Consider the following 23,244-nt stretch of genomic DNA (forward strand, 5'->3'; position numbering starts at 1 on the left):
CCTACGCCGGGCAGGGCTCAGGGCCAGGGGCCAGCCCGGCCCCGCCCCACCGCCCGCCGGGACCCGCAGCGGGGCAGCCGGCTCGGGCAGCCCTGGCCCCACCGCGCCGGGGAGGCGAGGGCAGCCCCGCGAGAGGAGCCTCCAAGGTGGGAGTGCGGGGGTGACCCCGCAATGCAGCCAGGGGGGCGTCTCGCTCTCAGCCCCGCAGGGCGGAGCGGTGGGGGAGGGGGGCCGGGGCGCACCTGGCTTCTGCCCGGGGGGGGGCGGGGTTCTCCTTTCTCTCTCTTAGCCCCCCCCCCACTCCGTTGTTGTCTCTGTGCGGCAGGAAGCGTGTGAGCGTCCCCAGCGCGGCGCAGTTACCATGGGACGGGCGCCCGCTCCCGCTCCGGAAGCCACGGCCGGGAAGGGGCAGGGAGAGGTGCGCGGCGAGCCGCCATCTTGAGTGTGGCGCGGCGGGGCCTCTCGCCCCCGGGCTCTGGTAGGCGCGGAGGGGTCGGGGGGCGCAGCCCGCCCGGAGGGTCCTGCCCTGGGCTCGGGGAAGGGGCCGCGGAGCCGCCCCGAGGGCCCAGCAGCGCGGACTCGCAGGCCCTGAGCTCCAGGCGCCCTGTCCGCCGGCCCGGGGGGATGGGGAGCCGAAGGCGGCCGGGCTGCAGCAAAGGGCCTTTGGCTGCAGGGGGCTGGGGAGGGTGGAGGCTCAGCCCCACCAGAGCACAGGGCACAAGCCAGAGAGAGCCTCGTAGCGCTGATCCTAAACTCCCACCCTGCCTGAGCCAGGCTCCCCTCACCCCTTCAGTCACCCTCCCACCCACAGAGGTTCGGTAGGTAGAGGGACCAGATGTCCCGATTTTATGGCGACAGTCCTGATTTTTGGGTCTTTTTCTTATATGGGCTCCTATTACCCCCAACCCCTGTTGTGATTTTTCGCATTTGCTGTCTGCTCACGCTAACCGTATGGTACGGGGCATACCAGCCAGAATCGATCAACAATCACATGTCAAGCACTAATTCATTTGAGTCAAAAGGCAGAAACAGCTCAATCTGCATTTTAGCAAACACAAGCTGGAGAGAAGCCACCCCACAGAATTTTCTTCAGCTCCAGCCTCTGTCCTTACAGCTTGAATGAACTTTCCTTTGGAGGGTAATCTTCAGAAGGATCCGTTTCAAAGGTTCGCTGGACTATAAAAAAAAAAAAGGGGGCAAAGAGCCCCGTGTTCTCTTTTCACCTAAGATGACAAAGAAACTGAATACTTTAGTCTTTGAGGAGAGATCTTGACCATAGGGGCAGTCAGCTGTCTTGCTGTAAGAAGTTTGTGGTAAAAATCTTACCTGATACCTAGACAATACTTGTTAAAGTTTTAGCATCAGAAAATATATTTTTACTTTTGTTTGTAACGCTTTCTAACTTAATTCCATCTAATTGGTATCACTTAAAATCTCCTTTTGTTAATAAACTTGCTTTACTTTTTTCTGAATGACCCCAGTGCTGTGTTTGAACAGCCATACTGGGTCAGACCAAAGTCCATCAAGCCCAGTATCCTGTCATCTTACAGTGGCCAATGGCAGGTGCCCCAAAGGGAATGAACAGATGGTATCATCAAGTGATCCATGCCCTGTCACCCAATCCTAGCTTCTGGCAAACAGAGGCTAGGGACACCGTTTCTGCCCATCCTGGCTAATAGCCATTGATGGACCTATTTTCCCTGAATCTGTCGAGCTCCCTTTTGAACCCTGTTATAGTGAAGGAGTTCCAGAAGTTGACAGTGTGTTGCGTGAAAAAATACTTTCTTGTGTTTGTTTTAAACCTGCTACCTATTAATTTCATTTGGTGGCCCCTTGTTCTTGTATTATGAGAAGGAGTAAATAACACTTCCTTATTTACTTTATATCACTCATGATTTTATAGACCTCTATCATATCCCCCCCTTACTCGTCTCTTTTCCGAGCTGAAAAGTCCCAGTCTTATTAATCTCTCCTCATACGAAAGCCATTCTATACCCCTAATGATTTTTGTTGCCCTTTTCTGAACCTTTTCCAATTCCAATATATCTTTTTTGATGTGAGGCCACTTAAAATGATAAAGCTGGGCATTTTGTCTCTTCAGATGACCAAATAAACTGTTATTCCTCTGCATGGTCTCAGAAAGGGCTGGAAACTGCAAACCACACAGTTTTGTGAAAATGAAAGACTGGGGCATGTTGTGGTCCTGTTGCCGGGTGTAACGAAAGCTGGTGGATACTGGAGTGTGGCTGGAGTGTAACAAGGAGGCTGCCAGAATCAGAGTTGCTAACCCACAGCTGGTTAACACAGAGACACTCAGCGCTTGCTTGTCTACTGGTGTTCAGGCTGTGAGCTACAGCAGCAGAGCATTTATGGCACCCAGGGTTACAGGCAGTAACACAACCACTTACTGGGGTGGATTGCACCCCACAATGTGACTATACATATCCCTGCAACTAGAGTCTCTGGAAACAAGAGGGTTTTTTTATCAGAGTTCTTTAATTGTTAGTTTCCCCACGAGCTCTTCCTTCTTGTTTGCTTTTTGAGTTTGGGCACTAGAGGAGAAGAAGATTAGGATTATTTGAAGGACAGCAGGGTAGTCTGCTGGTTAGAAGAGATAAGGAATCAGGACTCCGGAGTTCATTTACTCTGATCATAGGGAAGTCAACTAAACTCTTTATGCTTCTGTTTCCCAAACAGTCAAATAGGGCCTCAAAGAAATCCTGTGAAGATTAATACGTTCAACAAGCAGGTTTGCGAGGCTCTTTGAGATCCTTCAATGAAGGGTGCTATATATAGTATTAGTCATTTGGACCACTGCCTCCCAACCACCCCCTCCTGGCCTGGGGTCACCCAATAGGCAGCCTGCCTCACTTCCCTCAATGGACTTTTTAACAAATTCCACACCCTTTTTTCTACTCACAACATCCCTTCTTGGGGTCTGTGTTTATTCAGATAAAATATACTCAAATAAAATTCAAATAGCTGAAACACAATCCATTCATTTTTTCTTCTTGTCAGATCACTCCCCTGCCTTTCCCACCAGTAGCCTCAGCCCCACATCCCAGGACTCTCAGCTAGAGCCTGATCACTCCTTAGCAATCTCTGATCATTGTACTCCCAGGCCTTTCCTGCTTTAGTAGGCTACTCCCAGACCCTACTTGGCTGAGTTCAGCTTCCTGGCCCAAACCCAGTCAGGGTTCCTCACTGGAGCCTCCTACTCACTAGGTTCTAGCCTCAAAACTCCACTGACATCAGGATCTTTGCTACAGGAGCCTTTCTCTTTCTTTGCAATTTCCTGCTGATCAATACAGAAAACCACCTGATGCAACCCAGGTGTGCCTTTTGAGTAATCAGGGTTGGCTAGCCCCAGTACCTCCAGCCTTTAAGAGTTGAGCTACCCTGTGACAGTGTTGTTCAACGGTATTGTTGACTTTGCTGATGGTGTTTCTCTTCTTTGTACTCACTGACATACTACACTGAACAGTTATTTCAAGACTGCATGTGCCTGAGATAATTCAGTCTGGGTAACAAGTTTTTCATAGTGCTCACACTTACCGTAAAGATAGCAAATAGCACTGGATATGTGTCACCATGTCAAATTACAAAGAGCAGTTGACTTTGAGGGGCTTTAGACATTTCAAGTGAAATGGAAGAGGAGTGTGGGGCTCTGTTCATTAATGGCTTTTGGAGGCTGGTAATCGGGTTGTTATTCAAGAGGGTCTCTTTAGTTAGACAGCATCCCAGCAACACTAGGAACGACAGCAACATTTACAGAAGTAATAATACTAGTTTCTAAACCAAGATTGGGCCTTAACCAACAGATAGTGTAAGTAGGACACCTAGGAGTACACTTTTTTAGACTTGTTTTATGGATCTAAACTGGTGATTTATGGTCTTAAATGGGTGAATCGCTATAATTTTCTGCAATAGACACTCAAGTGCAGTGCAGTCCAAACTACATCTTATCAAAAAGTAAGGCATGCGGGACATGATTTGTATGCTAAGCACATAATTGACATTTTCTGTCATTTAATCTTAGGAGCAATTGCTGTAACCAGATGTCACAGTTCAGTCAGTTATTGGTTATATTCATGTAATTGTCTGACAGCTATACAAACAAAGATCTGGAAAAAGGTTTCTTTAGATTCTGGACTGCAAGTCTGAAACAAGAGCTGAATTTTCCTTGGCCAAAAGGCCAGTGTAAATCCAAAAATATTGTCAATTTATATTTTGAGATGCTGGAAAGAGAGATGGTGCAATTATGCAGCCCATAGAATACACAGAAGTGGATACTGTTTTCTTTAACTCTGTAAAGAAGACGTATTTCTGAGATACATGTTAGAGATAAACAGACATTTATAGCTGTGTGTGGAATTAAAGGGGGGAATTAGAGTCACATAAACCGAAGTTATTACCACATCTGGTATTAAAATTGCTGTTTTCAGTTTAAAGGTATTTGAAAAGTATGGCTACATTTTTAAAAGAAAATATCTCAGGGGCGGGGAGGGCTCTGCACTGGGAACAGTAGGGAGCTGTTAGAGGAGTTGTTGCAAGGGGGAGAGAAATAGGCTGGGCTCCCCATGACCACTCCACCAACAACCATGCTGGAATGGTTCATGGCCCCAGTGGTCTAACCTTTTGGAGAGTCCACTTGGGGCAGGAACTACTCCATCCTAGGGGGATGAGGAAACAGCAGGAAGAGAGAGAACCATACTGGGCTCCCCCCAATCACCCCTCTTGGCCATTGTATATGGCTCCAGCAGCCCATCTCTCCAATTGGGGCATCACATGGGGTGAATACCCCCACATTCCTGGAAGGGGGAAAAAAGAGATAGATCAGTCTCCCACATCCACCTCTGGACCCAGTACACAGTCTCTGGGCTAACAGCCTTCTGTTGCTGCCTTCTAATGTGAGTACTTCGGTTTCAGAGTAGCAGCCATGTTAGTCTGTATTTGCAAAAAGAAAAGGAGTACTTGTGGCACTTTAGAGACTAACAAATTTATTAGAGCATAAGCTTTCGTGAGCTACAGCTCACTTCATCGGATGCATTCGATGAAGTGAGCTGTAGCTCACGAAAGCTTATGCTCTAATAAATGTGAGTACTGTAGCTAAACTTGTTCTGCAATACTGAAGATTCAGTGTGCAATACGTGGGGGTTGTCTCATTGCACAGAATAGAATTTGTTTTAAAACTTCTTCTTTTTAAATTAAAAAATACATAAAATTACACACAAAAACTACTCTAAAAGAACATGACTTAGATTGCAAAGTCAAACACTAAAAACGTTAAACAATGCCAGATTTGCAGTTCTCCATGCAACCTTAGTTCAGCCTCCTTGTACATATGCCTTATGACAAAGTCTTTAATTACATGGTCACATACTGTTTTTTCCATAGGACCCCTCCTTCATTCAGTGCACACAATGGACACACAAGAGGGCAGAACTAAGATTGCACTGACCTCTGTAAATCAGACTACGTTTCCCAGACCTGAAGAAGAGCTCAGTGTAAGCTCAAAAGCTTGTCTCTCACTCACCAACAGAAATTGGTCCAATAAATGGTATTGTCTCACCCACCTTGTCTCTCTAATATCCATAAATCTGGCATTTCCACATTCAGTGTTGGACTTTATAACAAAGTTCTTTTGACATTTTTTCAATGTTATATATTAGTGGACGGTATGCAGTGTTGTTGTAGCCATGTCATTTCCAGCATATTAGAGAGACAAGGTGGGTGAGGTAATATCTTTTATTGGGCCAGCTTCTGTTGGTGAGAGAGACAAGCTTTTGAGCTACACAGAGTTCTTCTTCAGGTCTGGAAAAGGTACTAAAGCCATGTCTACCCTAGTGAGCTTACAGTGGCACAACTGTGATGCAGCTGCGCTGCTGTAAGCTCACTTGTGTAGCCACTGTATGCCGATGGGAGAGAGCTTCTCCTGTTGATATAGCGCTGTACACACTACCACTTATGCTGGCGAAACTTATGGTTTTTTCATACCCTTCAGTGACATAAATTTTGCCGACATAAGTGGTAGTGGAAACATAATCCAAGAGTGGCATGCTAAACTATCTGTTCCATCTTGTAGTTAGCTGTAAGCAGTTCGCACGTATTTGTCACATATTCAGATGTCAAGAATTATAACATTCAAAAACCAGTCGGAGAACACTTCAACCTCCCTGGACACTCAATTACAGACCTAAAAGTTGCAATTATTCAACAAAAAAAACCTTCCAAAACAGACTCCTATGAGAAACAGCAGAACTGGAATTAATCTGCGAACTGGACACCATTAAATTAGGCTTGAATAAAGACTGGGAGTGGATGAGTCATTACACAAACTAAAAACTGTTTCCCCATGCTAATTTTCCCCCTACTGTTACTCACACCTTCTTGTCAACTGTTTGAAATGAGCCATCCTGACTATCACTATAAAAGTTTTTTTTTCTCCTGCTGATAATAGCCCACCTTAATTGATTGGTTTCGTTTAGAGTTGGTATGGCAACCCCCATTTTTTCATGTTCTCTGTATATCTTCTTACTGTATTTTCCACTGCATGCATCTGATGAAGTGGGCTTTAGCCCACGAAAGCTTATGGTCAAATAAATTTGTTAGTCTCTAAGGTGCCACGAGTACTCCTCATTCTTTCTGCTGATACAGACTACATGGCTACCACTCTGAAACCTGTCACATATTCTAAGGGACCATTCAAGGTGAAGTGGCCCACATATGACTACAGAGGTGTGAATCATAGAATATCAGGGTTGGAAGGGACCTCAGGAGGTCATCTAGTCCAACCCCCTGCTCAAAGCAGGACCAATCCCCAACTAAATCATCCCAGCCAGGGCTTTGTCAAGCCTGACCTTAAAAATTTCTATGGAAGAAGACTTCACCACCCTCCTAGTGAAAAAGTTTTTCCTAATATCCAACTTAAACCTCCCCCACTGCAACTTGAGACCATTACTCCTTGTTCTGTCATCTGCTACCACTGAGAACAGTCTAGATCCATCCTCTTTGGAACCCCCTTTCAAGTACTTGAAAGCAGCTATCAAATCCCTGCTCATTCTTCCCTTCCACAGACTAAACAATCGCAGTTCCCTCAGCCTCTCCTCAGAAGTCATGTGTTCCAGTCCCCTAATCATTTTTGTTGCCCTCCGCTGGACGTTTTCCAATCTTTCCACATCCTTCTTGTAATGTGGGGCCCAAAACTGGACACAGTACTCCAGATGAGGCCTCACCAATGTCAAATAGAGGGGAACGATCACATCCCTCGATCTGCTGACAATGCCCCTACTTATATATCCCAAAATGCCATTAACCTTCTTGGCAACAAGGACACACTGTTGACTCATATCCAGCTTCTCGTCCACTGTAACCCCTAGGTCCTTTTCTGCAGAACTGCTGCCTAGCCATTCGGTCCCTAGTCTGTAGCGGTGCATGGGTTCTTTCGTCCTAAATGCAGGACTCTGCACTTGTCCTTGTTGAACCGCATCAGATTTCTTTTGGCCCAATCCTCTAATTTGTCTAGGTCCCTCTGTATCCTATCCCTACCCTCCAGCATATCTACCTCTCCTCCCAGTTTAGTGTCATCTGCAAACTTGCTGAGAGTGCAATCCACACCATCCTCCAGATCATTAATGAAGATATTGAACAAAACCGGCCTGAGGACCAACCCTTGGGGCACCCCACTTGATACCGGCTGCCAACTAGACATGGAGCCATTGATCACTACCCACTGAGACTGACACTCTAGCCAGCTTTCTATCCACCTTCACCTAATGGGTCACTTCACCTTGAATGATCCCTTAGAATACACACTATCTGTTCTATCTTGTGTTTTAGCAGTGGGCATGGCTACATTAGAGAGTTTACAGTATCATGCAGCTGCACCACTGTAAGCTCTCTGTAGCCACTCTAAGCCAATGGGAGAGAGCTCCCCATCGGCTTAATTAATCCACCGCCAATGAGCGGCAGTAGCTATGTTGGCCAGAGAAGCTCTCCCACCAACATAGTGCTGTCCACACTGGTGCTTAGGTCGGTGTAACATATGTTACTCAGGGGTTGGTTTATTCACACCTCTGAGCAATATAAATTATGCCGACATAACTGTAATGTAGACATAGCATCAGTATTTTCCCCAGACTTGAAAAATTGCTCTGTGTAGCTCAAAGCTTGTCTTTCTCACCAACAGAAGTTGGTTCAATAAAATATATTAACTCACCCACCTTGTCTCATATATTCATAGAGTTTAATGCCAAAAGGAACCATCAGATCATCTAGCCTGACCTTCTGTACATAACAGGGTGTTAAATTTCACCCTGTTGCACCTGTTGTTGAGCCCAGTAACTTGTGTTTGACATATTAGTCATTAAGTAGAGCAAATAAGACTTTGAATACACCCAGGAAGTAGAATTGCTGCAGAAGAAGGTTACATTTTAATGCAGTCACTTTTTCAGGTGGAGCTACACTTGAAGAGTGAGGAGGTAAATTAGAAAAAGCAAGTGAATTTAGAAAGCAATTCATTCAATTAATTTGAGGTGAATAAGGAGAATTCCAGTTCTGTCCAGTTCTACAGAAACTTTGCCCACCAAAGCTTCTCAGAAGGATAACCAGTTACATCATAAGAACAATATTTCATTGGCTAATTACAGCCAGAGGGTGGGACGCTGTTACTCTCAGATCTTCCTGGATGTCTCCAGCTTTTCTTACAGATTGGAGTCTGTTTCCCCCACCTATCACAATCATTTTCATAGATTATGTAATTCTCATTGCCCTTTTACTAAATTTAATGAAGTGTATCTAGTGAATATAACTTGGGCGTCAGTTTCTTTTGCTAACTCTTTGTGGTAGAACATGTCACATTTTTGGAAATTTAAACAGGTCTGTTAAGAAATATCTATCTCCTATCAGACAGTGCCATCTAGTGACTAGATGTAGAAACTGAGATACATATATTGTAACTAATGGAACTTTTTGGCAGATAAATATGTAGTTTCAGGATAAATAAGTAACATTTTGGAAATTAATGAGTTTTACTAATTGAGTTTATCATTGTAAGTTAATAGCATTTTGGCAGATGCAAAAATGTTATGCTTGTGCATACAGTATATTGCTCGTATTGGGATCGTCAATGGGGAGTAACATTTACTTAGATTTTTATGGCACTAATTTCTGACACTGACACTTAGCAATATTTTAAATCAATTCTACTAATGTATCAAATGTGGATGTCAACAATTTGCTTCTGGATCCACCATTATCAGTAGTTAGGCAACCTTTTCCATAGCAGTGGCAACAATCACTAAAGAAACCCATCACATCAAGCCTGTCACCAAACTTCACCCTGAAGCCCCTGAAAAGATTGGGGTAATCAAGGTCAAAGGCTCAACCCAAGGCTTTATTATGCATATAGGCCCTAAACTAGTCTAGAAGAAGTTGATTATAAATGTTAAGGTCTTCAAAATGATCTCATTTCATCTGGCCATGCTCTGCCAGTCCCTCCTTCTGTGCTACTTCTGTTGTTGTGCCACACCCCAGGGTGCCCTTTTATGTCTGAGACAAAATGCTACCATTCTCTCTTCATTCAGATCCCTCCATAACATACAATTCTTCCTCCATTCCCACCCCATGCTAGCACACCTAACTTGTATGTGCTGCTATACACACAATACTTTTATTTTCTAGTTAAACCACTCTGATAAAATTCCACTGGTGATCCAAGGGAATTGGTATTGTTCTGCTCATCTATTTAGATGCTGATCTCCACAGGTAGGGACCATGTCTTCCTGTAGCTTTTATGGCACCACACATGGAATAAGAATTTAACAAATAATAATATGCATTTAAAAGCGACAATAAAGGGACATTATTATTAGCTTAGCTACGTTGCTCAGCAACTCCCAGCTCCTGTCCCCAACCCCAGTCCTATTTCATCCACTAAATGACCAGCAATGAAATAGTTCATGCTTCCATTAAAGTGTCCTTGATGGACCTTAGCATTAACACTTCATCAAGATTACTTGGTGGGGAGAATCTAAAGATGTTCATACCTCCCAGCCTCATTGTTTCAAGCTGGCTGCAGATTCAGGAAGACAACACTACTTTGTTTACTCATGGTTATATTTAGAAAGAAGGTTCTCTCTCTGACCATAAGGCCTAGTAACTTTTTTTTGTTTTAATTAAATCTTAAATTCCAAACGTTATATGGGTCCCATGTAGACTGCAAACCAAGTGTTTGACACTGCTGACACAGAGGGAGAGTCCCTACCCTGAAGAGTTTGTAACCTTGATTAAGATACAAAACATGAATGTATTAAATAAATGAAGAGAAAGAGAGGATTAGGGTAAAAGTGAAAGGAACACTTGGTTCCATCAGTAGCTTTGTGAACAATTAGATCATATCAATGCAAAAAAAGTAATTATAAGAAATAAACCAAAACAGATTTCACTGATGGCTGCTGGCCCCCTGCCTAGCCATGGAAGAAAAAGTCATCATCATTTGAGTTACTCAGGTTAAAAAAAAAAAAAAAAAAAAGACTACAAGGTGCACAGCTACTCTCATTCCAGTGGGAATTTAATTTAATTAGTGTCTAATTTCAAATCACAATTCTGGCAGCTGTGTTTATTCACATTCTTTAAAGCCAGAAATTAGCATGCATTGAAGTTACCATCAAAGCTCATTCATCCGTATGTCTACATCCTTCCGGCTTGTAGCAATCCTGGCTTGGGTGTTTATTTAGCACTCTATTAAAGTTACACTAAATAAGATTTCAGTATATATACTGGGTTTGTCACAGTATTTAGTATGGACTTGTTACACTGTCATGTTACAGCCTTCACTGGAAGTTTAATCAGAGAAATAATGTTCACTATAGTAGATGGGATATTAATATGGTGCAGACTGCTCTCTCTCACCTCCTCCCCCGCCCTCTTCCTGCTCTCTCATTAGCAGTAAAAGTTCTACTTGACCTTTCACTCCTAAAGCTACTGAAAACTTTATGAAACTGTAAGTTGATCATGTTGTTGGTCTTTTTAACTGCTTATAGGGTTAGAAGAGAGAGGTGCTCTGTAGCGAACTCAGCAGTCCCTGCCATAACTGCTTGGTCTATATGCCAGCACTTACAGCGGCTCTATCTGATGAAACGGGGAAGTGTGACAGACAAGGAATTGATATATATTAATCTATGAATACTGATACGGAATAATGGTTTGAATATTGTAAATGACCTAGTCAGTCAGGTAAAATTATTATATAATTATGGTGGGTTATTAGAATTACCTGTATGGATCTAACTTAATAGGGGGTAGTGGGAAAAGCAAACAAGAAAGCAATACATTATATCCAGATAAGAACACACCAGCACCCATTTTAAACTCTGCGACAAACTATCTGTCTCCATCAAGTTGCAAGCCTTTTTTTGCCAAAGCTAGGAGCCTGGAAATCAAATAAACACTAAAGAGTTAAAAAGCACTTCTCAAGGGAAGACAGGACTTGTCAGCAGCTGTTTAGGAAGACAGGTAGAGAGAAAAAGAGGCTCTAGAGGGAGCCTAAAGAAGTGTTCCTTCCCAAATACAGGGAATGGTAAGACTTAGGGAAAAGCCAGAAATGCTTTCAGTATATTGGTTGTTTTAAGACCCATTTTCTCTTAAATTCTTTTGTTCAAATTTAATAATACTTTGCTTTAAGGAGTCTGTCCACTCCCTGTCACTGCTGTCATTGCTCCTGGAGTAAACAAAATGGCAGAGTCTGAGCCTAAGTCAGACCTGCTGAGGCTGGGGACTGCAGCCAAGGCCCAGTCTCGGAGTGGAAGAATTGCATGACTCCACTCAAAGCCAGGTGACAGCTGGAGACCTAAAAGCATGGAGGGGATGCACTCGACAAGACCAGAGGTCAGGGATGCAGTTTGCCTGGGGACTGTGACAGACAGCGTATGCTGTATTAGGCTAGCAGGGTTAGGGAGAAATACAGCTTTCCATCTGCTGTTTACAGTAATCTTTATTGAGGTAGTAAAGAACTCCCCCATAGCTTCATTACAGATGAGCCCTGTCTTCTTTTACACAAGGCTCCAGGCTCAAATAGGAACACCAAATCCAGTTCTCCTTGAACCTTGAGGAAGTCCCAGTTTGGGTCTACATCTGAAAATAACTGTTCTGGCCAGGAATGGAGCTAGTGGAGTAACATGAGGGTGTCCAACAACCCAATTCCAAATATGCATCTATAGGGGGATGTGACAGGGAGGCATCACACCCTCCACGTTATAAAGTTTGTTGACACATCAGTTACTGTGTTGGTACACAGAGAAATCCTCCACAGGGAAACAAAATCAGTTACCAGTATTGTGCATTCCAGATTTTTGTATAGATTTATATGTGTTGTATTGTTCAGAACCAATGTCCTACAAACAAGGCTCAGGATCCTGTGTTTATTTCTGGCCTGCTTCTTTCCGCATAGTAGGCCCCTGTTGACACACAAACTTTTCAGTGGCGAGAGGGGAGGAAATGAAGATGTTCCATGTTATCAAGAGGCTTATAAAGGGGATGGGTAGAGGAGAGGAAATCAGAACTTTTACAGATGAAGTCTACATCTGACCCACTAACCTCCTGTCTCACCACTCTCAGCACCTTGTTTAACTTGCAATCGTGGATTAAGCTCTTACTCTCTGTAACACACTGCTGGGGAAATGCAGAACTGTAAGCCACTCTGTTATCTCTCTGCCTCAGCAAGAATGAGTCTTGCTGGCAGGTAGAGTGTGTGTCAGCTCCCTGCCACACCAGCCTGTCTTCCTCAGTAGCAAACTCCTCAAGGCTCTCCCAGTCTAGACCTTGCCTAGCAAGTAACAGTCAGTGAACTTCAGCCCCCCAAACTCTTCAGAGATGTTTCTCTGCAAATGCACAGACCCTACCACTGTTCATTCACAGAAGAGATTGTTTGTTGCTCTGTTAAAGAGTCAGTATGTCACAGCTTAGTAATTTAACTGAGGTAAATTCTCCCTTCCCTTCAAACGCAGCATTAAATTGGTTTATAGTAAAAGTAAAACAAGTTTATTAATGGAAGAGCATGGATTAAGTGATATCAAGTAAAAGAGATAAAGGTAAAAATGGTTACAAGCAAATAAGAGTGAAAACACACATCTAAAAGTCAAAAATGTAATCTAGCAAGATACAGTCTTTGTTCAAGACAGTTTCTTTCATGCCCAGTCTCCTTTTCGGCTATTTACTGGCCAGCACCCATCACAGAGATCAAATCACTTGGTTTCATTGTCTCCTTAAGGTGCAGGATCAAGATGGAGTCTCTCTCTGTTCTTCCTATTCCCAAAGGGATTTCTTCATTTTACAAGTCAGATAGGTCCTCCTGGGGACTCAGTCGCCTGTGTCCCTCTGGGGTGCAGGAGCCAGGTTAATTCTCTGTCTCTCAAGTTCAGTCTCAAGATAATCCCCACTGCTTTAGCTTGATAGTTTTGTTTATAGCTAATATGTAAAAATTGAGATAAACCCACATTCATTTGTCCAGGATGCACCTGTTTATCACCTTTACCTAGGCTAACCTGTCTTTGTCTTGAACATGTTCTAGTAACATTATACAGATTGAATTCTAACTTCAAACAAAGCTCACACATGCATTTTACAATGATATTGATAACCAGTGTGGCTTTAGCTTTCAGATGATATCTCACAAGGCATATTTTGTTCAAATATTATTGTAGTAGTGTGTAGGGTGTGAATACAGGGGTGCCTTTGCTCACACTCTCCATTGCTGAACTCCCTTGTCTGACATCAGATTGTCTCCAGTATTGCTCACCTGCTTCTTCTTTCTCCCTCTCACCATACAGTCCTTCTGTGATTTCTAGTCCATCAGCATCCATGACTTCTCCTCTGCTCTCCCCTCCTTCCTGCACTGTTGCCAGTTCTCACATTTTATCATGAATCTGGCAATATTTGGTGTTTTTCTTAAAGCTTCAGGTCCTGGAGTAGGTGATTAGTACTTCAGCTTTCTAGCCTTCGTGGTTGTGGGAAAAGATCTGAAAACCTAAAGGCTCAAAAAGCAGCAGGCAAATAAAAACAAGATTTTTTTTTTTTTTTTTTACCATTTCAAGATTTTAATGCATGGGATTGGTAATAGAGCTGGCCACTCTTCTCCATTGTCTGTCATTGACCTTCTCTCCCATGGCAAGGTCTTCCACACCCCCAGCTCACCCCTCCCCACCTCCTGCTTATTTACATTAACATGAATGTTTCACTGGTATCTTGTGCCACAGTTCAGGGCAACTGCACCTATGTTTCTCCTCAGTGGTCTAGCAGAACACCCACTTTTGGCTTTCAGCTCCCCAGCTGTTGCCTCTCTTGGGTGTAAACCTGTGTTTTTTTCCCTTCTGACCAGGGGATTTCCAGGCTACACAAGTCCCTGCCTTCACAGGTTGCCCAAGGACACCTGCTTGCTTTCTCTTTAGAGACCGTTAATAGGTGTAATTGCTAGTTATAGGTACCATACAATTCTTTCTATGTAAGCCTACTTTATATCTTGGGCTTCTTGAGGTAAAAAGCACTAGAGAGAAAACATTAAAAATAATAAAGAATCTACATGCATGCTATTAAGCCTACCAAAATTAAACCCATCCAAATATGGATTCTGGCTGGCCCAGTCCTTCCAAACATACTCTAAAACTTGGGGCCCTCCATGGATTAGGGGTCCTGTCCATTTGCTGGATCAGGAAGAAGGCCCTGAGCCAGTTTAAAACCAGACTATGTATCCAAAAACCCTTTCTTTGTCTGTTGGTCCTTGGATTAATAAATGTGCCACCTATCAAGAGGGGTAGTTTCTCTGGAGATGTTACAACCTGAGTGAATTTGTCCCATCATTCCCTGCTGTTCTCCTACTTACCCTTCCTAGGGGAATACATACAATTCCAAAACACATACACAATTGCATTTTTAATACAATGAACTCCAGAGTGTTAAAACTAATTCAACAGGTTTAACTTAATTCAGTAAAGTTTATTCAGGATATAATTGTCAGTCTGTCACACCTTGTCCTCCACCTCTTCATTTGTTTGTTGTATGTACTTGTTTTTCATCATATGCTAAGATATAAATTCTTTGGCGCAGGGACTGCCTTTTTAAATGACATGTGTAACAGTATCTAGCACAACTGGGGCCTTATTCTTCAGAAAGCTCCCAATAATTCAGCCTTGAATAAGTCTGACATAATTAGATGCAGTTCTCATGAGTCTTCAGGTCAAATTCAGCAGTGACAGAAGTGGTGCTTTTAGCACTAAATGGAGGCTTAAAGATGAGGTGTAGGATAAAGCCACTGTTTATATCACAGTTTGCTCTACACAGGATAGAATCCTGTGCATACCAGGAAAAAGTATGTTGTAAGGGCAGCAGAGCCTCTCTGAAGGGAGACAGATCTAATCACAACCACAGCAGATTTTCCTTTTTGCTTCCTTGCAAGTCTCCAAGGAGGAATGTAGGAAGCCCCCCAGTACTAATAAAACACCTACTGCTTAAGGGTTGAATGGTATGGAAAATAAGCTGCTTTATGCAAAAGAATTCTGCACTCCTGTTGAGGTTTCCTGTTCAATCTACTACGTCTCCAATTCTCTACACACAGACAAAGCAGTGCCAAACCCATTCTCTGTTCTGCTATTCCCATCCTCCATTCATTCCCAGTGAAACTGAGACCCACCCCTTCCTGTGGACATGGCACTGGAGCATAGGTCTCACAAGTTAGGCGGAAGAAGAGCTGAAATGTAATTATACGTGTGTGTATCTTGGCAAGTGATACCCAACTCATAGTGTGAAATTAGAGACTGGCCCATTCCCTAGAATTCTGATCCAATTGGGAACTACCTTAGAATGCAGGGAGGTGTTCATACCTGGTTCAGATCCATGTCTCCACACAAACATTAACTCTATAGCTCCTAGGACATGCACCAGAATAAGACCATGACAAGATACCACACAAATGAAATCAATCAACTAGGCTTGGGATGAAGTAAATTTTGTTTTTACTAGGGCTGTCAAGTGATTAAAAATATTAATCGTGATTAATTGCGCTATTAAAAAAATTAATCTTCCTGTTAAACTGTAATAAAATACCATTTATTTAAATATTTTTGGATGTTTTCTACATTTTAAAAAAATATCAATTTCAATTACAACAGAGAGAGTACAAAGTGTACAGTGCTGACTATATTTATTTTTATTACAAATATTTGCACTGTAAAACACAAAAGAAATAGTATTTTTCAATTCACTTAAGTACAGTAGTGCAATCTCTATCATGAAAGTTGAACTTACAAATGTAAAATTATGTAAAAAAAACAACAACCCTGCATTCAAAAATAAAATAATGTAAAACTTTAGAGCCTACAAATCCACTCAGTCCTACTTCTTGTTCAGTCAATTGCTCAGACAAACAAGATAATACTGCCTGGTTCTTGTTTACAGTGTCATCTGAAAGTGAGAATAGGCATTTGCATGGCGCTGTTATAACTGGTGTTGCAAGATACTTACATGCCAGGTGCACTGAAGATTCATATATCCCTTATTGCTTCAATCATCATTCTAGGGGACATGCATCCTTGTTGATGATGGGTTCTACTTGATAACGATCCAAAGCAGTGCAAACTGACATGTTCATTTTCATCATCTGAGTCAGATGCCACCAGCAGAAGGTTGATTTGGGTTCTGCAGTTTCTGCATCTGAGTGTTGCTCTTTTAAGACTTCTGAGAGGGACAAGGTGTGGAGCATGCTTTGAGATTTTGGAAGGCACTTCAGATTCTTAAATCTTGGGTCAAGTGCTGTAGCTATCTTTAGAAATTTCACATTGGTATCTTCTTTGCATTTTGTCAAATTTGCAGTGAAAGTGTTCTTAAAACGAACAACGTGCTGCGTCATCATCCGAGGCTGCTATCGCATGAAATATATGGCAGAATGTGGGTAAAACAGAGCAGGAGACATACAATTCTCTCCCAAGGAGTTCAGTCACAAATTTAATTAACGCATTTTTTTTAAACAAGCGTCATCAGCATAGAAGCATGTCCTCTGGAATGGTGGCCGAAGCATTAAGAGGCATATGAATCTTTAGTGCATCTGGCACATAAATATTTCCCGTAAATGTAAACTAACTTGTTTCTCTTCGCGATTGGCTGAACAAGAAGTAGGACTGAGTGGACTTGGAGCCTCTTGAAGTTTTACATTGTTTTGTTTTTGAGTGCGGTTATGTAACAACAAAAAAAATCTACATTTTTAAGTTGCACTTTCACAATAAAGAGATTGCATTATGGTACTTGTACGAGGTGAATTGAAAAATACTATTTCTTTTGTTTATCATTTTTACAATGCAAATATTTGTAATCAAACATAATATAAAGTGAGCGCTGTACACTTTGTATTGTTTTGTAATTGAAATAGATATATTTGAAAAATGTAGAAAGACATCCAAAAATATGTAATAAATTCCAATTGGTATTCTATTGTTTAACAGTGCAATTAATCACAATTAATTTTTTGAGTTAATCACGTGAGTTAACTGCGATTAATCGACAGTGCTAGTTTTTATACAAAAGGACCCATTACTTTAACAACTTAAGGTCTAGGAATAGAAAAGTGAAAACTAAAAATACAAGAACATGGGACTCCATAAAGTGACCATTAGTTTTCTTAGTGTTCACTCATTCACTTAAAACAAAAGGGCAAGTTTTACATCATTCTTATTTTGACTTGGAAGCATCTGTAGCTACCCAGAATAGACTATGATTCAGCAAGCTGCTTTAGGTACCCTAGCATACCAAATTCCATTGCATAGTCCCAACTGGATGTTTTCCACTTTCAAAAGTAACCATCTAATTTCAAGTCCGTGATTCACACATCAGAATGTAAGGGCTCCAGTTCAATGCTCATAAACATAGGGAACCAGGTGACACATGCTCCATCAACCTCCTTAGCTCAAATAGTAAAGCATCAGATGTCACAGAAGGCAGCATTAAATCTTCACCATTTCCTTTCTACCCTTCTCCATCACAGAGCTATTTTGGCTCTATCTAGCTGGCTATTGGACATTGGAATAACACTGCTGGACAAAGGAATGTGATGTGTTAGCCCCAAAGCATGCTAATGATATGTTAATGTCCTATTATAGAGTTATTTCAGTATCAGAAGAGACCACACTGACAATGTTGCCATCATTTCTTAACAGCTGAGATACAGTTTGTACTTTGTAGGTCATGTTTTGAAGCCTCATTAATGTTTGCAAAAGTGCTTCTTTGAGAAAACTCCATAGTATCCTTGAGTCTAATAGATCCATATTCTATACTCTGTACCTCAAGGTGGTGTTTTTCATTTAGAGATTCTGCCTCATTCGTCTCAGAGATTGTTTCACCATCTTCATCATCTTCAGTTTCCTGCAATGAAGACAAGACAATAAGAAAAATTTACTGGACAAAATGAAACCTGTTCTGATGTCTTATATAAGGAGACACCGACAGTGATAGCAGTGTGAGTTTTCTGTTACCTTGGGCTGAGTAGCTCCATTACATAAAGATTGGGTTACTGCCTAACTGCCTGTAACCGTTATACACAGAAGTAACAGGAACTCTGAGAAAAGGCCAGCACTGTAGCTGGAAACTTGTTTTAAGTTTCTGAAGTAGTGATCTGTTCTAGAATTAAAAATGCTACAAGCCATGAAACATACTTAAAAAGTCTACCGTGAAAAGAAACTATGTAAAATCACCACCCTCTTACCGCTCTGCTCCATGAGTTTAATTCAGAAAGAGATCTAATTGCTTTAGTGAAAAAAAGTTTTTACTACTTTTTTTTTTTTTTAGCTGTGCCAGTTCTGCAGAACATACAGCTCTGGCAAGGTAAGCTGGATTTGGGGGGCAGGGGGGTTGAGGGGGCACCCTCAGGGGTCAGAATTGTTATGTTCCAGTTGCAAAGCCTCCTATGCAATCCTATTGTCCTCAAATTATGCCCTCAGTTTCCCTTATCAAGCCCACTAACAGGAATTAAATAGGTCTGCAGAGATGTACCTGGGGGCTTAAATTTGAGGACAAATGGAATTGCACAGATGGAAAGCAAAGCGTTTGACTAGTGGAGAGCCAGAAAGAACCAGCTTGAGTGGAAGATCTCAGGCTGAATTTGCAGAGCTGGAGATGAGATTTTTGTATTTTTAACACCTGTAAAAACATATTTAATATGGAAATTATTGGTCTATAAACAGAAAACCCACAATGCCATTTTCACACAAAGTAGGACTGTAGCCTATAGGGACAGATATTTGCTAGGTAAGGTAGAGACATAAGTTAAGGCAGTAAAGCAAGGAGTTTACAGGCCACAGGCCTGCAAGACAATAGCTTAGCTAAACAAGGAATAAAGCCCCAAAGCCTTAGCCTATGCAGTTAACCAGGAGTAACCCCAGATCATAAGAGAATGCTGTAATGACTAAACTGCTAACAGGTAACCATAAGATTCTAGTTTATATTGGCTTGGGATATTTTAAATTAGGAACATTCACAGATGTCTGATCACAAGAGTGCCATGGTAACCAATTGACGTATATTCTAATTAAGCCTGAGGTAAAAAGCCTACTGACTTGTGGGATGAGGGCACCCCAACATTAGTAGGGTGAGGAAATACAAATAAGGACAAGGAAAGAAATCCCTACTGAATATGTGTTAGGCATAGCGATGTCAGCGTAACACAATATAAAAGTTGTCTCCCAGCCTGTGTGCTTAGGAGGGGAGACATGTAGCTCTGGGGCGGTGCCAGGATGATGACCACTGGCGATGGTGATGAGGAAGGAGATGATGGTGAGGCAGATAATGACTAACATTTCAGGTTGCTCTGCAAGGGATGGTGTGAGTATATGGATGCTCAGATGCACATTCTGTATTATCTCTATCTTGCTGGGTTGGAATGTTTGTGACTTTGCTAACTGTATTAATAAAACTATCATCACATATACAGAAGCTTCTTCATAAGTGTGAGTGTTGCAACTGTGTTCATCAGGGTTCCCAAATGAACAGTAATTCTAATACTACTGGCCTTGATTTTGGGACAAGAACCTATCAAACCTTGGGGTGCTAACTGGGAATTCTTAAGTAGTCAAATTAAGACATAATCCATAGATCAGGCAACTGGGCCATCTTTTAAAGAATAAAGCTGACCCCAAGCAAGTATTTCAGATTTTTGGGGGACTCTGGTGGGTTTAGAATAAAAAAAATTATGACTAGTCCTTCTATATAACAGGACCACACTCAAGTATATTTAAAGAAATCTCTGAAATTTGGGGAAGATTCAAAATCCAGACCCAAGTCAAAATTTTGCAGCTTGGGCTCATCTCTGTTTACAAGCAGCCTTCAACCACGCAAAATTGTCTGAAAATGTGGTGGTGTGCTTATACATTCATTTCCCCCACAATTCAAAAGGTTATTTCTTGTAAAACTTTGTTGCCAGAACTCATCCAATTCCTGCATCTGGAGCTGAATATAAAATTTCATCTGCATGCTTGTTTGTGCACAGCAGTTTCCTCAAGAAACAAACACACCTTTGATTAACTTAACCTACAACAAAACAACCATATATCACAGTGACCAGTAACCAGTTTCTCAACATAGCAGGGCAGGGTACGTCATTTTGTTCCAAGTTTTAGAAGGAATGAGTAAGAGGACAATTGGAATTACATCACATTATTCAGTGGGAACAGTCTTCTGGATCACAAGCCAGCAGTGCTAAGAGAAATATTTCAGTAGAGTAAACCTCTAGTGCCTTGTAAATAGCTGAAGACAGAAAAAATAATACTAAAAATAGGACGTTTTTGAAGGAGTTTGTGTTGTTTACACCCCAAGACTTCTCCACAGGTTTGCCGAGTCCTCATGGAATTTTCATTTACTTTTCTATCCTAGGACCACCATTCAAACGTCTTCTATCTAGGTTTTGCCAATACAGCACCTTGACTCAGTGCAAACAGGTGGGGCAAACATTTTTCTCCAACACCCATCCCAACAGTGGTCTCTGAATCTGTTAACATGGGGTGATGACCAAACTTTTCTGCCACCACCAGGAAACATATCCAGATTGTCTTCGCAATGGAGCTCAGCCTTGTCAACTCAGGAAGTAAGACTCCGGAAGTCGTTCTGGAATAGAACTAATCCACAATACAAACATTTAAAATCAAAACCCTGCAGCCTGAAAGTTTAATCACAGCCATTTCAGCGTATATAGTGCATTCTGATGCCAGAATATCTCAAAGCTTTTCATAGGATCTGTACAGAGCTAGTGACCATAGTAAAGCTTCGAGGATACCCACAAGTGATCCACTGAGAAGATTTTAAATTACATATACAGACAGAGAAAAAAAGGGAAACACACACAAACACACACACACAGGTTTGTAAATTCTTTGGGGGCAAATGTCTTTGTTTTGTGTCTTGTTTGGAAAGAAGACTGTTGGTTCTTAATAATAAAATATGATAAATTAAGTCCCATATTTTTTGTTCTCCACTTATTAAAAAGCTATGTATGCACTTCATTTACCTTCTTCTGTGTCCTGTAGTAGTCATCTATTGCATATTGATATTTAGGTTCATTGAGTCCAAAGAGCGTGGCAAGCTTCCCACCAAGGAATTCGCAAGCTGAAAAGACAAGGAGGAGAAAGAACAGCAGCAATTCTGTCCCTTATGTAAGTAAGGAGCTTGTCTAGAGAGGCACCTTATGTGGTGCGAGAAAATAAATAGTTTTACACACTGATATATATATGAACAAAAGGACAAGTTTCAGAGTAGCAGCCTGTCTTCATCAGCTCAGGAAATACAAGTCCACTTTCAGTAAGCCTAGTCCTGACTCCAGAAAACTACTGAATGGCTACCCATTTCAATCCTTTTCCAAAGACTTAGCCAGCATTCCTGGAAATGATGTATGTCACTTACACCAGCTGCAGTCTTAAGCAGTTTGTTCCATACTGTGTTTCAACTACACTTTGCATAAACACATTCAGCCTGGGTTGTTTTACATGGCAATTCACTTTCAAATAGTAAAGAGGTCATAGACAAGTCTTCTTTCCTTTCAGGATCTTCTTTCAACTTACAAAAGCCTCTCTTCCTCTGTATCAGGGAGGAGAGATGGACTTTGCATCTCTTGCGTTTAGGAGGCTATTGATTTTTGAAGGGGGGAAAAGGTTGTGACTGCTTTCAGGTGCCACTTTTTCAGACTTAGCACTGACCAGCCTGGAGTATCACAATTTATCAAAATTGTATGCAATAATGTCAGTTGGCAGAGCTAGATTGTCCTAATCTATCTTTCTGCAGTATTATGCTTGTTGACCTGTCTCTACTTGACCCATTTTCTTTTCCTTATGGCCTCAGTTTCTTGTCCCTCTGCCAATTTCTAATGTGCTTCAGTAGTTCTACCCTTATTTGTGCCCTGTTGGCACAAATTTTTAGTTGATTATATCAGTCTGATCTGGAACACTATTAAATATTTTTCTACAGTCTGGCCGTTTTTATCCACCCATAGTTTTACCCCCTGCTTGCAAATTAATGCCATTTATTAAAACGCAGGTAGTGACAACTATAGTTAAAGTTGCCTGACACTTTCCATTATAAAGATTCTGTTTTCAGTTGCTTATAACTTTGCCAAACTTAAGCTGAAGGGGCTGAAATTTTCCATGCCTGGTGTCTCTCTGAAGCTGAAATTTTTGCAAAAGTTTCAACTAACATTATTGTCATTTCTAAGAATGAGGTTAGCGGAAAATACACGTAGCCCACATAAAAAAAATGGTTACAGCTGTTTCATTGAGAAGCTCTAGCACCTCCATGATTTAGAGCAGGGACTTGAGATTTGTCAGGACTTTGCCCTAGTGTCAGGATGCACCTTTTGCCATCCCTATGAAAATCCGCCCAGGTTTGGTCACATTATAAGCCATAGTGTAAGAACATAAGAATGACCATACTGAGTCAGACCAATGATTGATCTAGTCCAGTAACCTGTCTTCTGACAGCAGTCAATGCCATATGCTTCAAAGGGAATGAACAGAACAGGGCAACCATCAAGTAATCCATCCCATTGTCCAGTCTCACCATCTGGCAGTCAGAGGCCTAGGGACACCCAGAGCATGGGATTGCACCCCTGATCATTTTGGCTAATAGCCATTGATGAACCTATTCTCCATGAACATATATAATTCTTTTTTGAATCCAGTTATAGTTTTGGTCTTTACAACATCCCTGAAAAAAAATCCGTTAGCA

The 23,244-nt window shown here is 41.8% G+C and overlaps 2 protein-coding genes and 1 long non-coding RNA gene across 10 annotated transcripts in view; 1 reads left to right on the top strand and 2 right to left on the bottom strand.

Annotated features, from left to right (window-relative positions):
* The window catches only part of DISP1 (dispatched RND transporter family member 1), a 162,034-nt gene extending 161,373 nt beyond the window's left edge, over positions 1-661 (bottom strand). For 4 of the 6 annotated variants that reach the window (XM_038393945.2, XM_038393947.2, XM_038393942.2 and 1 more), the window contains exon 1: positions 243-564. The gene's annotated coding sequence lies outside the window, so the exon portion shown is untranslated. Of the gene's footprint in view, positions 1-242 lie in introns of all 6 variants that reach the window. The other 2 variants (XM_043511722.1, XM_043511719.1) reach the window with 2 other exon arrangements.
* The window catches only part of LOC119852587, a 26,798-nt gene continuing 3,554 nt past the window's right edge, over positions 1-23,244 (top strand). Inside the window, exons 1-5 of one of the 3 annotated variants that reach the window (XR_005291733.2) lie at positions 1-146; positions 18,328-18,496; positions 18,826-18,861; positions 20,905-21,388; positions 21,583-21,680. This is a non-coding gene — a long non-coding RNA (uncharacterized LOC119852587). Of the gene's footprint in view, positions 147-18,327; positions 18,497-18,825; positions 18,862-20,904; positions 21,389-21,582; positions 21,681-23,244 lie in introns of those variants that run through there. The other 2 variants (XR_005291734.2, XR_005291735.2) reach the window with 2 other exon arrangements.
* The window catches only part of FAM177B (family with sequence similarity 177 member B), a 13,341-nt gene continuing 8,280 nt past the window's right edge, over positions 18,184-23,244 (bottom strand). The window contains exons 5-6 of the mRNA XM_038393960.2: positions 21,536-21,633; positions 18,184-18,402 (exon numbers count right to left, since the gene is read on the bottom strand). Of these exons, the coding sequence (XP_038249888.1) occupies positions 18,184-18,402; positions 21,536-21,633 (317 nt within the window). The remainder of the gene's footprint in view (positions 18,403-21,535; positions 21,634-23,244) is intronic.

This window comes from Dermochelys coriacea, chromosome 3 (assembly GCF_009764565.3).
Source record: "Dermochelys coriacea isolate rDerCor1 chromosome 3, rDerCor1.pri.v4, whole genome shotgun sequence".
Taxonomy (NCBI): domain Eukaryota; kingdom Metazoa; phylum Chordata; order Testudines; family Dermochelyidae; genus Dermochelys; species Dermochelys coriacea.